The 17,025-nt window shown below is 41.9% G+C and overlaps 1 protein-coding gene across 8 annotated transcripts in view; it reads right to left on the bottom strand.

Annotated features, from left to right (window-relative positions):
- The window catches only part of Vps13D (vacuolar protein sorting 13D), a 249,867-nt gene that overhangs the window by 102,898 nt on the left and 129,944 nt on the right, over positions 1-17,025 (bottom strand). For 6 of the 8 annotated variants that reach the window (XM_069324372.1, XM_069324377.1, XM_045763846.2 and 3 more), the window contains 2 exons: positions 14,405-14,558; positions 11,339-11,564 (listed from right to left, as the gene is read on the bottom strand). In XM_069324372.1, the coding sequence (XP_069180473.1) occupies positions 11,339-11,564; positions 14,405-14,558 (380 nt within the window). Of the gene's footprint in view, positions 1-4,282; positions 4,497-11,338; positions 11,565-14,404; positions 14,559-17,025 lie in introns of all 8 variants that reach the window. The other 2 variants (XM_069324374.1, XM_045763861.2) reach the window with 1 other exon arrangement.

Here is a 17,025-nt window from a genome sequence, read left to right as displayed (position 1 = left end):
ACAGCCACACCCAGCAGACCCCTACCAGGCAAAACAAAACAAAAAGAAAAAGAAAAACTCCGCAAAAGCACAACGTCCCCAGAGGATCAGAACCGGCTGCTATGTGTATATCAGACAGCTGCACAGTACCTTGCGCCCCAGCCAGTGACGATGCTACTAATTACCCAAGGTCAAACAGGAGGAAGAACAACCCCCAGCTGACCCAAGGGCGGGCAATCACCGGGCAGCAAAAGAACCACATGGAGGTAGACTCCTGAACGTCCTTTGGAAGATAACCCTAAACCGCAAGGGCAGTACTTACAGAGAACCTCGGGAACACACACCACAACCGCTATGGATAACACTGCTCAAAAGGATGGAGCCAGAGTCGATCGACCACCACCAAACACAACAACCACAGAACTGAGGTTGGGTAGCCGGCGCAAGGAGGTTTGGAGATGCCCCTTCCCCTTCTCGGGAAGGGGGGGGGGGGGAGTTGCGCAGACAGCGGTGCAGCGGGTGTGGTGATGGGTGATGTCATGCTTGTTTGCTTGTTTTCGATTGGGGAGTTCTGCTTGCTAGTTTGGCTTTCAGTTTGCAATTTTTAAACAGCTGTAGTTTGTAGGAATTCCTACCTTTCTGGGGTGCCTGACCTGGTAGATGGCAGACAAAAACTGCTTCCAATTACACGGGGGGTGTCTATAGGCCATTGCTCCTGGTGCCTCTCTGAGGGGGGCCAGGTTCCGGCGCTGGTCCCCGGTAGACCTAGAACTCCATCAATTGACTGTTGCCACTGTCTAGTATATACACTTCAGCCTGGTATAGCTCTGGGGAACCAAAAAGGCTCTCCACAGAAATATAATTAAAACAAAATTTAATATTTCACTATTATGATTATTGCTTGTACTGAATTTATAACTACTGTATATGTCTTAAGAACAGAGGCTGGCTTTATTTTACTTGGGCCATATTTGAAGGAAGCATAATTGCCAATGTTTTAACTACAACACGAGGTTAGATTTTATTCTGCCAACACTCGCTTGCATGCAGGTGAAGATCAGAAGCCTTGGTTAAATATTACACAATTTAGAAAAGTGTTGCTTAGCATGCAGACTCTGGGTTGCCTATCATGTTCTGGCGTATATGTTTGTAATAACAATAATTACAAAAATACAAGCTGTCTATTCAATAGCCACATGTGTTAAGGATGGTGGGGGCACTGAAAGGAATGTTGCAGGTAGTTCTAGCAATTTTTAGAAATAAGGAAAGTAAATAACAAAAAAAATGTTAACATAAAATATACATAAATAAGCAGCTCAAATGTAAAAAATAACAGCTTTATACAAAACAACATAACGTAACCACACACATGCTCAACACAACACAACGTAACCTCACACATGCTGAACACAACACAACCTAATCACACACATACTCAACACAACCACCTGTTCAACGTCCTCCCAGCAAGCATAAGAAATATTGCCGGAACAACAGTGGACATTTTCAAGAGGAAACTAGATTTATTCCTCCAAGGAGTGCCGGACCAACCGGGCTGTGGTGGGTATGTGGGCCTGCGGGCCGCTCCAAGCAACAGCCTGGTGGACCAAACTCTCACAAGTCGAGCCTGGCCTCGGGCCGGGCTTGGGGAGTAGAAGAACTCCCAGAACCCCATCAACCAGGTATCAACCAGGTAAACCTTCCACAACCTAACCATACACATGCTCAACACAACATAACTTGACAATACATCCTCACACACAATACAACACAACCTCTCACACATCAGAACCTGACAACCACCACAACACATCCTCACACAACATAATGTAACATCTACCTAACAATGCAACACTAACAACTATTCTTCCTGTTACCCAAGCCAGGTCAAGTCGGCAGTCTGATGTTCTATGAACAAATTATCATGTCTAAACACATTACCTATCAGAGGAAATACCGTGCCTTCTCATGGGGTAACTGCAGAATCGTCTGAATAATGAATCCTCATCTAACCTTGCTAAAGGACTGTTATGGTACCAGAGGTAATTTAATCAACCAATACCTAAGGATTGTTAGTATGTCACAATAATCCAGCCTGACCAGGATACCAGGAACAGTTGCATCAACTTTTCTCTTTTCAGTTTGCAATGATTTTCTACGTATATTTCATTAAAGTTAACTTTAGACAAGCTTAGTTTTGGTTAAGTTAGGTCAGGTGGCCATTCAAGTAAGGTAATTATTACACTAGCAATTCTATTTATGTAATTATCTAAACATAGTTTAAGCTTTAATTAATGATCCTTTACCCGTGAAAAGTGACCAGACTACATTAAACACTTCTTTCAGTACAACCAAAGAATCAGTCAATACTCACTATCATCCACAGGTTAACACTTACGAGGTTACACACACACACACACACACACACACACACACACACACACACACACACACACACACACACACACACACACACACACACACACACACACACTCACACTCACACTCACACTCACACTCACACAAACACTCACTCACTCACTCACTCACTCACTGGAAAATATTGGAGGGGTGACAGGAAAGCTTCTAACATGGATGAAAAATTTTCTGACTGATAGAAAAATGAGGGCAGTGATCAGAGGCAATGTATCGGACTGGAGAAATGTCACAAGTGGAGTACCACAGGGTTCAGTTCTTGCACCAGTGATGTTTATTGTCTACATAAATGATCTATCAGTTGGTATACAGAATTATGTGAACATGTTTGCTGATGATGCTAAGATAATAGGAAGGATAAGAAACTTAGATGATTGTCATGCCCTTCAAGATGACCTGGACAAAATAAGTATATGGAGCACCACTTGGCAAATGGAATTTAATGTTAAATGCCATGTTATGGAATGTGGAATAGGAGAACATAGACCCCACACAACCCATATATTATGTGAGAAATCTTTAAAAGAATTCTGATAAAGAAAGAGATCTAGGGGTGGTTCTAGATAGAAAACTATCACCTGAGGACCACATAAAGAATATTGTGCGAGGAGCCTATGCCACGCTTTCTAACTTCAGAATTGCTTTTAAATACATGGACGGCGATATACTAAAGAAATTGTTCACGACTTTTGTTAGGCCAAAGCTAGAATATGCAGCGGTTGTGTGGTGCCCATATCTTAAGAAGCACATCAACAAACTGGAAAAGGTGCAAAGACATGCTACTAAGTGGCTCCCAGAACTGAAGGGCAAGAGCTACGAGGAGAGGTTAGAGGCATTAAATATGCCAAAACTAGAAGACAGAAGAAAAAGAAGTGATATGGTCACTACATACAAAATAGTAACAGGAATTGATAAAATCGATAGGGAAGATTTCCTGAGACCTGGAACTTTAAGAACAAGAGGTCATAGATTTAAACTAGCTAAACACAGATGCCGAAGAAATATAAGAAAATTCACTTTCACAAACAGAGTGGTAGACGGTTGGAACAAGTTAGGTGAGGTGGTGGTGGAAGCCAAGACCGTCAGTAGTTTCAAAGCGTTATATGAGAGAGAGTGCTGGGAAGACGGGACACCACGAGCATAGCTCTCATCCTGTAACTACACTTAGGTAATTACACTCACTCACTCACTCACACTCACTCACTCACACTCACTCACACTCACTCACACTCACTCACACTCACTCACACTCACTCACTCACACTCACTCACTCACACTCACTCACTCACTCACTCACTCACTCACTCACTCACTCACTCACTCACTCACTCACTCACTCACTCACTCACTCACTCACTCACTCACTCACTCACTCACTCACTCACTCACTCACTCACTCACTCACTCACTCACTCACTCACTCACTCACTCACTCACTCACTCACTCACTCACTCACTCACTCACTCACCTCACTCACCTCACTCACTCACTCACTCACTCACTCACTCACTCTCTTTCTTTCTCTCTCTCTCTCTCTTTCTCACTCTCTCTCTCTTTTTTTTCTCTCTCACTCTCTCTAAGTTCTTTACATTCTTTACAATGTTAAAGAAAACCAATTTATATTTTTTGCACACATTAACACAACAAAATTGTTTAGTCACAATGGCTTAGAAGTTGTAACCAATAAAGCTCTTAGTCACTGCACAGAAAATTAAAGTCCTATTATTTTAGTGTAAATGCACACAACTATTTTATTTCACACAAGGAAAATAGTGAAATAATAAAAGTAACAGTATACAGTATAGCGTTTGAATACCAGCAACAATGCAACAAATATTCCCAAACTAGATAAAATCTCATCAAACCTAAAAGGTGAGGCATGTGTGTTGATGGCAGGACACATTCGTAAATCAGCAGCCTCCTGGCGTGGTTGAAGAAGTGTGAGCCAGTGCAGGGGCTCCTGACAAAACAACCAACCCCCCCCTACCAAACTGATAGGTCGTACATATAGACGAGCCCAGACGTACACCAGTGGTATGGGTATTGTGGTTTTGGCTGCCACTTGTAGAATTCTATTGTCTGAGATAAGGGAAACAAATAATAAATGATAAAAACCAGCGTTGAATGTAATGAAACGCCATTTTCTGAGTGAGCCCCAGAGGCTCCCTGGAGCTTATCGGGCTAATGTACTTTATATTAGACCGGGACATTAGCTATGGAGTTTAGACCAACCAGGGACCAGAACCAGAACCTGGCCCCATCAGAGATTTCAGGGAGCAATGGCTCTGGAAAAAAACCCCGTAGTTGGGGGTTTTCCTTATCTGCCATCGACCGGGGTTAGGCACCCACAAAGGTAGGCATAACAAAACAAACCCCACATGGTAAGAAACTAAAACAAAAAAACAAACAGAGAGGTAGAAACTCCATACAATCCCAAAGAAAAAAGCAAACATCACACTTTACTGCCATGCTGCTCGTCCGTGCAGCCCTCCCCTCCCTGAGAGGGGGTGGGGGGCCCCAGACCTCACCGCGCCGGCTACCTAGCACTCCAGTTCAGAAGCAAAAAAATGCTGACTGGTGGGAGGGAGGGTTGCCAGGGAGCCTCCGGGGCTCACCCAGAAAATGGAGTTTCATTACATTCAACGCTGGTTTTCTATGGGGAGCCCCTACGGCTCCCTGGAGCTACATACTCAAAGAAAAGGAAAGGAAAAGAAAGGGATGACCCGGGAGGCGGCCGCCACAAACTCCACAATGCGAAGTTGACACAACATGCAGCAACCTACAACCCTAAGCAACACAATAAAGCCCAGGAGCAGATACGCTCACATAACGGGCAGCCAGGAACCTGTGTGACCTCCAAATCCCCGTCCCCGAAATGAGCCCAAGACATGTTACCAAACACGGCAGCCAAAGCTGCAAACGTTAAAACAGCACGGGCACAAGGACAGACCGCAGGCTGGTAGACTTAAGAACCCTGCGGACAACCTGGGAGACGCGAGCCCTGGAACAGGGAACGAGGGAAACCAGATCAATCCAAAGCGCATCCGCAGTCACAGCAGGCAGGTAATAGCGAAGAGCCGTAACTGGACACAACACATGACGCACCCCCGGCCAAACCAACCATGCACTAATAACCCAAGGACCCCCTCCAGAAAGCAGGCGTCTTGGCCTTTGCCAGAAAGACGGAGAAGGCTGCAAACGTACAAACCTACCACCAGTACCAAAAGAGCAGAAACCCCCTGCACCGGAGGAGAGCCAAAGGGGCTACCACAAACCGAGGAGAGGAAAGATAAGAGAGCACCCTTACCAAGGACCAGGATGGCTCAGACGACGCATGAGCAAACCGGAAGTGAAACAAAGCACGAGAAAGCATACGGAATGGGGAGGATGTGATGTCCACCCCGAATGCAAGCCGGAGCAGCTCCGCCAGCGCCGCACGATATGCGGCAACAGTAAGAAGCATCAATTAACAGTCATGAAAAACCAACAAAGGACAAGACAATCCAAAGCGAAAGAATAGACAACCTACGAAGAGCAAGAAAAAGGCAAAAAGAAACCCCAGGAAACTACATACTGTCGCCGAGACGAAGTTCGCAGATGGGACACCAACGAAGCCACCTGATCACCATAGAGATGGTGATACACCCGCATCAAAAGACCAGACACGAAGAGCCAAGGAGAAGGCCGAACCAACTATGTACCAGACCGGTCCGACCTGCCGAAAGAGACGGACCCGCGGGAAACACCCCAGGTTTGGACACCGATCAAGCAGCGTCTGAAAACAAAGCTGAGCCAGCCACCAAGGTGCCATGAGGACTTGGAGTCCTTGGGAAGGACTCCAGGTAACTCCACCTCGACCAGTCCTGCCGATAGACATCTACAGCAAATACCTCGCAGGCGGGAAAGGGTTCCGCATAGAATGGGAGACGCTGAGACCACGCCGACGCGAAGATGTCCATGTCTGGGAGTCCGTACGTCTGGCAGGACCAATGAAATGAGTCGGTGACGACCGGCCAATTCATGAACAGGAATCAACTGAGACAGGCCGTATGCCAAGACGTTGGACACTCCCCGGACATGAACCACACGGAGAGCCAAACCCCGAGAATCCAGCAGACGAGCCACTCGAAGGGACCAATCCCAAAGAGGCAAGGGCGAGGCAAATGCCGAGCACCAAGAACCTCTATGGGAATGGTTCCCGAACGCCCCAGGGAAGATAACCCTGTCAAACAGGGACAGAACTCACAGGGCGCTTAGGGAAGGAAGCTCTTAGGAGAATGCAGCCCTGGTACTGATGAGGAACACCTGGCCACCACACAACACAAAACAAGGCAGTGAGTGCCACGAAGGCAAACACCGCCTACGAAACTGAGGCCAAAGAAGCGTCTGTCCTGGTTGATATTAGCTTATGAACTGGAGTGCTAGGCAGTCAATGCAGTTAGGTCTGGGGCCCCCCCCTCCCCCTCTCGAGGAGGGGAGGGGAGGGCTGCACAGACGAGTGGTGCAGCAGTAAAGTGTGGTGTTTGCTCGTTTGCTTCTTTTCATGGGATTGTAGGGAGTTTCTACCTCTCTGTTCAGTTTTTTGTTTTAATTTCTTACCATGTGGGGTTTGTTTTGTTACGCCTACCTTTCTGGGGTGCCTAACCCCAGTCCATGGTAGATAAGGAAAAACCCCAACCACAGGGGGAGTTTTCCAGGGCCATTGCTCCCTGAAACATCTCTGAAAGGGCCAGGTTCCAGCTCTGGTCCCTGGTAGGTCCGAACTCCATAGCTAATGTCTTGGTCTAATATAAAGTACATTAGCCCGTTAAGCTCCAGGGAGCCTCTGGGGCTCCCCACAGAAAATAAATGATAAAAAAAACAGGTTTTTTATTTTTTAATTTCCAAAAAATGTATGCAATGCTAATTATAAATCATAAATTTAATGTGAATTGCAAATTATAAATAAGCCCTAAATTTATAATAAAAAAACAGCGTTGAATGTAATGAAACGCCATTTTCTGGGTGACACCCAGAGGCTCCCGGAGCTATCCAGGATGATATGTAATATATTAGACTTTGGCATCAGTGTGAATGGAATTCACAGGCTTACCAGGACCATGAGCCAGAACCTGGCCCCCTCAGAGAGGCACGAGGAGCAATGGCTTATAGAATAGACTAGAAACAGACAGGAAACCCATCTGAGGGACATAGTCATTTCGACCCCTCCCAAGCGCACCCACTCCGAGATGACCCGACAGAGCACAGGAGAAGAGACCTGCCCCATCAGCCTCGAACCCCCCAAAGGAGGAGGGGCCACCAAATACCATCGAATGCCGCTGGAAATGGCATTCGAAATGGAAAAATGGTCCCTCATGGTCCCTGGTAAACCTAGAACTCCATTCACAATGACTGATGCCAAAGTCTAACATGTCCATATCAGCCTGGATAGCTCCGGGGAGCCGAAAGGGCTCCCCTCAGAAAAATATATAAAGATACTAAAGACAAAAATACAATTTTGGACAAGGTATATTTAAACTCAAGATAGAGAAAAAATTATCAGTTTTGAAAAAGTAAGTTTTGAAAACAGAAATTTAAAAGTAGATGAAAAGCTTTCTTTTGGAGCAAGTCCCTCAGTCATTCCTTTAGAACAATATTCAGTTCTTCCCAGGACATAGCAAAAATCTCCCCATGCTATGAGTGACTCACTTTCTGATCAAAGGGCAGAAAACAGAAGGGAAAAATGGTAGCTATTCTGTGCAATACTTACCCAAGACTCTGTGGAGAAGAAGAGGGGCTTCTGAGGGCATGTAAACACTAGAGCCCAGAAGTACAAGAGATCTCACCTAAAAGAGATACTGGAAAAAGCACCTCCAGGCACTACAACAAAAAGGGTCAAAACAAAACAGAAAGAATATGCTTAATGCTCACATACCACACAGAACAGGGAGCAAAGAACTAGCACCAAAGACCCACCCATAAGGTATGGGCAAACAACCAATCCACAGGCAAGAAAGAAAACTGGAGGTGCTAAAAAAAAAATATATAACATCAGAAGCCCAAAGTGTCAAGAAGGAAGACCAAGATGGCTTCCTCAGTAGAGGTAGGAGTGACCCACATTGTATGAGTAAATCTAGGGAAACCCATAAGGAAGTTGGGCCCAAGAGTAATAAGATGCAATGGAAAATAGGACAGCTGAAGCCAGAACATGTGGCACGGAATCTGTAATAAAACAGGCAAATACTGAACTTTCGGGTACGATGTTGATGGGCAAATTTGAACATGGTGTGCAAAAAGTCCACCTGTGGGTACAGCCAAGAACTGGTTGGAAAACTGATCAAACTGCAACACCCATGAAGCCAAACTGGATAACCATTCATAAAAAAGAAACAGATCGAAATCCATGCAACAGCGAGGTATTTGCATACACATATGAGAACCCTGAGTGCTGTAATAGCAATAAAATAGGCAGAGGAATAAATCTTAGGGAAAAGCATGAGAGCAAATACCCCCAGTAGAGCAGGTGCCAATGAGACACTAAACTTGGGATTGCAGATAACCTCTGGTGAAATAATGCACAGTATTAATATTCTGGCAAAGTTACTAATTTGATCTCTCAAGCTTGCATCTCATTGTTCACAAATCTGCTTAATGTCAGCAATGAGACTTTCAATGTTATACTTCTGAAGCTCTAGTGGAGCATTTCATGATTCAAACAACAAATTATTGCAGTTTGGAGTATTATTGCTAGTAAATGAAGACACACAAAGATGAAATTAAAATACTGCATATTTACACTTACATATGTATTTCTAATTAGAATAAAGTTCAAATGTGTGCAGTGATGTTGCATAATTCAAGAACACTTAAATTATAGCATTTTGGTCAAAATTTGTAGACCCATCCCAGGTGCCCAAGAAATGCACTACATCCAGTCTTGCCTGTCTTTTCAAATGTGAACTACAAAAATTATTATATATTTAATAGTGAAATCTAAAGAGCAATATTTTGATAATAGAGACCTGTAGTCCGATACCAAAACTATTAAGAAACAATAGTGTTTTAATACAGTAGAAACTCCTTTGTTTCTAAGCCAGAGCACTTTGTTGCTCTGTTACAATATTATGTCCAATGCTCTCAAACACACGGCCAAACAACAGCCACCGCTCATATCCACAATCACTCCACATTACAACTCAACAGGTAAAATGGCAGAACTCATTTTAAGTTGTACAGTAATTTGTAACTAAAATACATAAAAATTCTTTGGTAAGCATAAACATTGAATGTATTTATGACATTACACCTTGGAATATTGGTCAATGCCTTGATGTTGGTTTACTTGAATTGTTATTTAACCTTTACCCTTGCAGCCTCTTTCTATGGGTATTCTTGCCTAATGAAGAAACAGAGATGTCTCAGAAAAAAGGCTATAAGTGTAGATGAAAATTACAGTAGCTTTCTGAGCAGATCCCTTTTATGCTCAAATTCCATAACAATTTGTCCAGAATTTACCAGTTGCATGGAGTTTGAGTGCTATAGGTGAATTGGGAAGTACCTTGCTAGTCTATAGACAGTAGAGGTGCTGAAACCTGGTAGCAATTTGGCTTAGTAGTTAGGCAGACTAACTAGCAATTAGCAGGAGAATAATTACCAGTCTCCTTTGAAGCTTAATATCCCTTAAAGGAGGTTATGAGTGCAGATTAATAAACCTAAAGAAGGCCATTCTGGGTTTGAGAAATCAACAGTGTCTATCTCCCCATGTATAGCTTGGCATAGGCATTTACCTGGGTCCAGATTCACGAAGCAGTTACGCAAATACTAACAAACGTGTACATCTTTCCTCAATCTTTGGCGGCTATGGTTACATTTATTAAACAGTTTACAAGCATGAAAACTTCCCAATCAACTGCTGTTATTGTTATAAACAGCCTCTTGGTGCTTTGGAGCTCATTAACTGTTTAATAATTGTAAACAAAGCCGCCAAAGATTGAGAAAAGATGGACTGGTTCATAAGTGCTTTATGAATCTGTCCCTAGGATCTCTGAAGTTGGGAAGTGACAGCTAACGTGACCAATATGTTGCTTTAAAATGTACTTGGAAAACTGGAACACTGTAAAACGGTGCCACCGAGTACCCAACTCTGCATCAAGATTTCAATTACACTCAAAGCTTTATATTTTATTGAATTTAGTGAAGAGTATTTTGGCCCCACCTTCCAATTCAGTGAAAATGCCAACTCTCTAAACTGACTATTCTTCTATATTACAACCAATCTTTCTGGTCTTATGACAGCAATGGAATGCATTTTGTCTGGAGTTGAGCTAGACCACATCCATTCACGAGAGTTTAACTGTACAAGCATATAAACATACACATATATACATTACATACATACATATATTACATACATACATTACATACATATATTACATACACACATATATTATATACATATATTACATACATTACATACACATACATGCATTACATACATACATGCAACAGAATCCTTAAAACTTGTGTAACTTTGGTTTTGGAAGCAATGCCAACAATAAACAAACCGATGTATGCCTACACTAGCAAACAAAATTATGCCTCAACAAAACAACTTGCCTCTCTGCATGCAGCCATGCTATTCTTGTAAATAATATAACAAAAAACTAATTATCAACAATATTACCAACTATCCACCACATTAATTAATCCAACTTTTCCATTCTTCATTATTGTTCAAAGTCTTCAGTCACCACTAAATACCAGCACCAGCAAATATTGCATCAATAAAATGAAAGTAAATGTTAATAACAATTTCCTGCTCCACGATCCTCATCCAGCTGCTACCAGTTAGAGATGTTGTGAACTAGATGTTTCTATTGTAAGACATGAAAGGAGAAGTAGGATTAAGACTGGTGTCTGTGCACAGCGTACTGTAAACCAACCTAAATGGATGTTCCTTATTGTTGTTGACAGCATGACTCTGTCTAACACCCCCTTCCAAACATCCCAATTTAAGCAAACTGGTACAAAAAACAGGCTTGTTTGAAAAGCTAAAGACACTTCTGGAGCGGTCAGGAACAGGCCGAATGTTTATCTGTAACTCTACAAACTTGAGAGGCACAGGATATGTAGAACCTGGTGCCAAGCGCTTGAATAGCAGTGGAGTAGCTGAAACAATTAGTATGGGTATTCACATAAATATTTATGTAAAATACATCTTTCATCACTAACAAACCCAACAAGATATAGTTGTAATTTATTTTATTAAATCTCCCACTATACTATCAAAGATCTAAAATAAAATGAAACTACTAATATGAGATTTTCCACCACAGTTACGTAACAAAATATTACCTTTGATTATAGCAATACAAAACATTAGTCCCTCTTTCTCCAGTAACATATTTATCCTTGGACACATTGCTAAGAAAAAGCCTTTGATGCAGAATTAAAGAATCAAAGGCTGATGGAACAATCACCATAAAATTGTGACCCCAAAAGCAAGGTTCACATAGATTCTTTGTCAAGATATTTAAAAGAAATATACAGTATTATCACCACCTCTTCATCTCACCTTCAGAGAACGGGCGAGATTTAACACTTGGAATGCAGTTATAGTATAGTAAAATTGCTCATTTCTGCCTATGAGCAAAAAAATGTAAAAGTTCCAACAAAAAAATTTTCATTATAGAATTACTGTATTAATTTATATGCAAAATGTAAGTAAAACATGTAAATAAGTGAATATTTATCATTTCAATGGGTGGAGGCGCTTTCAAAGGTTACGTGGTAATGTGGCTGGCGTCTCAATGCCCGGTGCTCGACTTTGCTGATGCTTCCTGTGTTATCCTCAGATGTTTCACTGATTGTTTATCACTTGTTTCTCTTTATTTACAAGTGTGTATGTGTTGAATTCCTTGGTAAATCACATAATTCACATAACACACGATAATGTTTCAACTGATGTTTGGTTCACCTGGGTAAACTCTATTACAACCAGTATAGAGTAGTGAAAAGATGTGAACATAATATTCAATGGGGATGGCCTCTAGGCGATGATATGTAGTCTAATTTGCACCATATGGGCAAGAGTATGGATTGAGACCAAGGCACACGCCACCAATGTGACACACACACACACACACACACACAATGATAACTGTCACATGACGATAACCATATTCATCTAGTAACGTAACATGAAATGGCAGCAGGACTTTTTTAAAGGGTCAACATAAACTATATTACATCCAAACAGATCTATTATATCCTTATTTCCACCATACATGATGGAAATAAGGATATAATAGGACATGTATTTCCATCATACATGATAGAAATAAGGATATAATAGGACATGTATTTCCATCATACATGATAGAAATAAGGATATAATAGGACATGTATTTCCATCATACATGATGGAAATAAGGATATAATAGGATATAAGAACCCAGACAATAATTGTTTAAATCCTCACATGATGATAACCGCATTACCCTGTGAATCAACATAAAACGATTACTGCTTTCTAAGGGTTATAAACACTTAGAATGGTAAAGTAGCTTCAAAGTGCCATATGACAGTACTCGGAAGATGAGACACCATGACATAAGTTTATAAATTCCATCTTAGTAGTCTGATGAACCCGATTTCAGCATGGTTACCTTTTCCTAAGTTTACATTACAGTAAAGTATTTCATACTTTACAAATGCGAGAAGCTCGTAACCTCAGATTACATGATTAAGGTGATAATATAATTTTATTTTTATGCAGGCAAGATGGGCTAGCTGAAGAATCCGAAAAACCTATAGAAATAGATGACTCTCCTCCAGCTTTTTTAATTAAATAAAGTTATATAAAGCAAGGAAGTTTATCATTGTCAATCAGTAACATCAGATAAGGAAGGATTTGTAAAATTAAATTTTCAGCTTAAGCTTCAGAGAGCCACAAGAGGCTCCCCCCAGAAATAAACTTGTTTGCAACAGTCAATTCCAAAACCTTTACTAGTGATAAGATTTTGCAGTGAATTTGACATTTTACTACTTTACACAAACTCCAACTACTGCCAGCTTTACTTGGGAATGTGTTCCTTGAGGCTTAGTGTAAAGCAGAACTATATAGTATTGTGATGAGCCTCTCAAGGCCAGCAATAAGATGTATTCCTATTCCATAACATACGACTCATTCAATACAAAACTTAAATAATGTATGTACAGTCAAATTTTTATGTTACATAATACATAAATGAATGCAAAGCTTCTGTATAGTGTTAAGCTTTATAAAGGTAATACAGCACTGTATAACACTATTCTGGTGTATGAATAAAGTGTCAATTTGTATTGGAGATGTTATAAACACACTTTAATTACAGTAAATGTGAATTTTGTGGTTAAAACTATAATTTAAAGTCCCTGTGGAGCAGTGGTAAAGCACTTGCCCAGCACTTTGCGACCCTGGGTTTGTATCCTGGCCGGGAAGGACCGTCTGGGTGCCAATCCTAAACTGTAGCCTCTTTTCACCCAGCATGGAATGAGCACCTGGTTGTTAAACAATTTGGGGTGGGGGGATTATATTCCAGGGAAAATTAGAATTAAGGAATTGCCTGAAATGCTATGCCTGCTAATGCCTTTACAAGAATGTAAGAACTCTTATAAAGTACATACTATATATAAATAAAGAAAATAAAAATTATTTTCTATTTTTATTCACCTAAAAAAATTTAAGGGAGAGTTAAAAATATGACTTATAAGTAGCTCACAAAGAAGCTTAGAACCGTTTTGTTTGAGCAAAAACACTTAAAATTCTTACAATATGTAGATATAGACACCATACAATCCATCCATGAAAAACATAGAATCTACTAAACACTAGGCTCAACAGAATAGCCAATCTATAATGTTACTGATCTGCATTCTTTTTCCTTATTTTTTTAAGTACTGAATGTCATAAAATAATATTTAAACAATGAGCTTAATACAGTACTGCACAAGAATAAAAAACTCACCTCCAAGTCTCAGAGCGGAGTTTTCCAAGCGGATGTCTACAGGGCAATTCAAAAGATTGGTTAGAAGCAAAGCCGATCTCACAGTTACTAGCTTCCGAGCTGACCCATCAAGGGTCACTGCCACAATCACCCGGGCACTTGGTAACTCACAATTCTGCAAATATATATATATATAAAATCTGGACACTGATAAATTGCACTGAATACTGTAGTGTGGATATTTATATCATTTCTGAGTCTCAAGCTCAAGTTTGAATAAAGCACCATATTCCATTCTCTATTTCACAAATTACTTTTTGGCAAGTACAAGTTCAGAAAATACCATACACAAATGGGCAAATTTAATTCAGTTTACAATTTGATAAATCATTCTGCCTTAGTGTGTTTGTAGCCAGTGTTTTTGACTTAAACCAAGATATACATAATTTGTAATCCTGCCAAAGTGTATTATTAAAATACAAAATAGATTTGAGAGTAATGAAATGCCATTTTCTATACAGTACCTCTGTAGATCCTTGTATTTTAAGTCATTGGCATGTTAGGTAAATAATGAATATGCCAGGATCTTATGACTACCCACCTAAGACAAAGACATTGTAAATTAATCTTAACCCCTTTAAAGAGGCAGGAAGCAAGTAGGATCAGAGATTAACCCTCTACTGCTGCAAACTGCCACATAAAAACAGGTGACTAAACACTCAACCTCCCTCCATTAAATGGTTGGAAACTGACAAACAAAACTGTAAAATGGTGAACATGTGCTAATATGCCTCTGCTGACTACCACCAGGCAGTGCTCCAAGTCACTCAAGGCTCAGGAGAGACGGCCATACTCCTCTTGAGCCCAAGCAAAACCTGCCAACATGAGGGAAGGAGGTGAATACAGATTGGGAACTAGTAGCTATTAAAAAGGGGCATATCATTACACCCGATGTTCTACGTTTGTGGTAGTTTCCTCAGTAGTCTTCCATAGCTTCATCACCTTACCACCTTGAACTGATTATAACATTTTAACTACAAAAGACATTAAATACTGTATAAGAACACCATGGAAAACCAAAATGTTGCATTGAACTTATCTATAACAGCAGTATCTATTACCCCAGCATCACAAACAAATTTGTCGCGACAGGCGCCCCAAAGCCACCCACAGCAGGGAAGGAACCGGAACGTTCACCAGATACCTGGTGGCCAGGGCCCTGTTCGACCTCCAAAACACTTGTGCCTGAATGTCTACCCAAGACGTGTTGCCAAAAACCACTACAAGAGCAGCCTACTCCCGAACATCATGAGCACGAGGGTAGACCACAAGCTGGCTGGACTTGATGACACTGCGGACAAGCTGACAAACACGAGTCCTGGAACAGCGAACCAGGAAACCGAATCTACCCAAAGAGCGTCCACCGTCACCGAACCAGTGGCCCTAAGGCAGCTACGAAAAGCCACCACCTGACACAACATGTGTCTGGTGTGTTGGCACCCCCGACCTAACCAACCAAGCATCCATAACCCCTCCGGAAGCCCGCAGTCTTATTTTTTCCAGAAAAGATTGAGAAAGCTGCAAACTAACAAAATGACCAACTGGACTAAATGACCTAGGAGCTCAAGAAGCTCAGGAATGTGCACACCAGTAGAAAGACAGGCAAGAGGTGAGCCCAAAGAGCTGAAGTGCAACCCCCAGCAAGCACAACTAGAAGAGTACGAGGCGAGTACAAACTTACCAAAACTACTGACGACACCTCAGCAGTGATGAGGGAAACACACCAAGTCACGTACTTCCCCACCTCTTTCCTCACAGACATAACCCACACCTGAGACATGTCACACAAAAGTGAACGACTGAGTCACTGGTAAGAACAAGAGTGCATAAACTAAATTAAAAACACTCCGATTTGCAGGAAAAGAATGATAAACTTTCAACCGTCCAGTCACCATATGCAAAGAGCGAGTAACAACAAACCACAGCTGTGGGATGGTGTGCCACGACGGACCGCCGCCCTGGCGGCCAGTTAGGGCAACTCAAACTGTAGAGCAAAATTCATGCCAAAAATATAAACAACGAAACCGCTAATCTGAGAGGAGGGAAGAGCAGGGTTTAACACTACCAAAAGCACCAGAAAAGAATGTGCAATAAATGTTTGATGAACCAAATGAAAAACTAGTTATGTTAAAACAATTTTTTTGTTTTTTCCCAGGACAAGGAGGGTAAGAAAGGTAAGGAGAGGGGATGAACACCCCCTCCCCTACAGCAACAATCCCTGCCCAGAAGGCACAAGGGTCTAAGCAGGGGCAAAAGGAGTCCAAGCAGACTCAAGCTTGGGCAAAGTTCAGGCTCCCACACAGCTGCTCGAGCTAAGCCCCGCCTTGACCCCCGAAACCCTCAGACGTTTGGGAGCCAGAAGCAGGGAAGGAGGAGCAGGGCGAACCACGCCCACCTGGGAAGGAGGCAGCGGCACGGAAGGAACCAAGGTCGAAGCGACCAACGCCCCCAAATCCTGGTCCCCAAAACCCAAGCGAGACAGCTCAACGGCCTCCAACCTGGTTTGTTGCAGTAAGGAGGGTCAAGCATGAAATGCAGCCACTGTCCTTGATATTAGGAGACAAGGAATGAGTAAGGTGAAC

Source organism: Procambarus clarkii, chromosome 14 (assembly GCF_040958095.1).
Source record: "Procambarus clarkii isolate CNS0578487 chromosome 14, FALCON_Pclarkii_2.0, whole genome shotgun sequence".
Lineage (NCBI taxonomy): Eukaryota > Metazoa > Arthropoda > Malacostraca > Decapoda > Cambaridae > Procambarus > Procambarus clarkii.
Note: the sequence above shows the minus strand (reverse complement) of the source record. Positions and strands in the feature narration are given on the sequence as shown.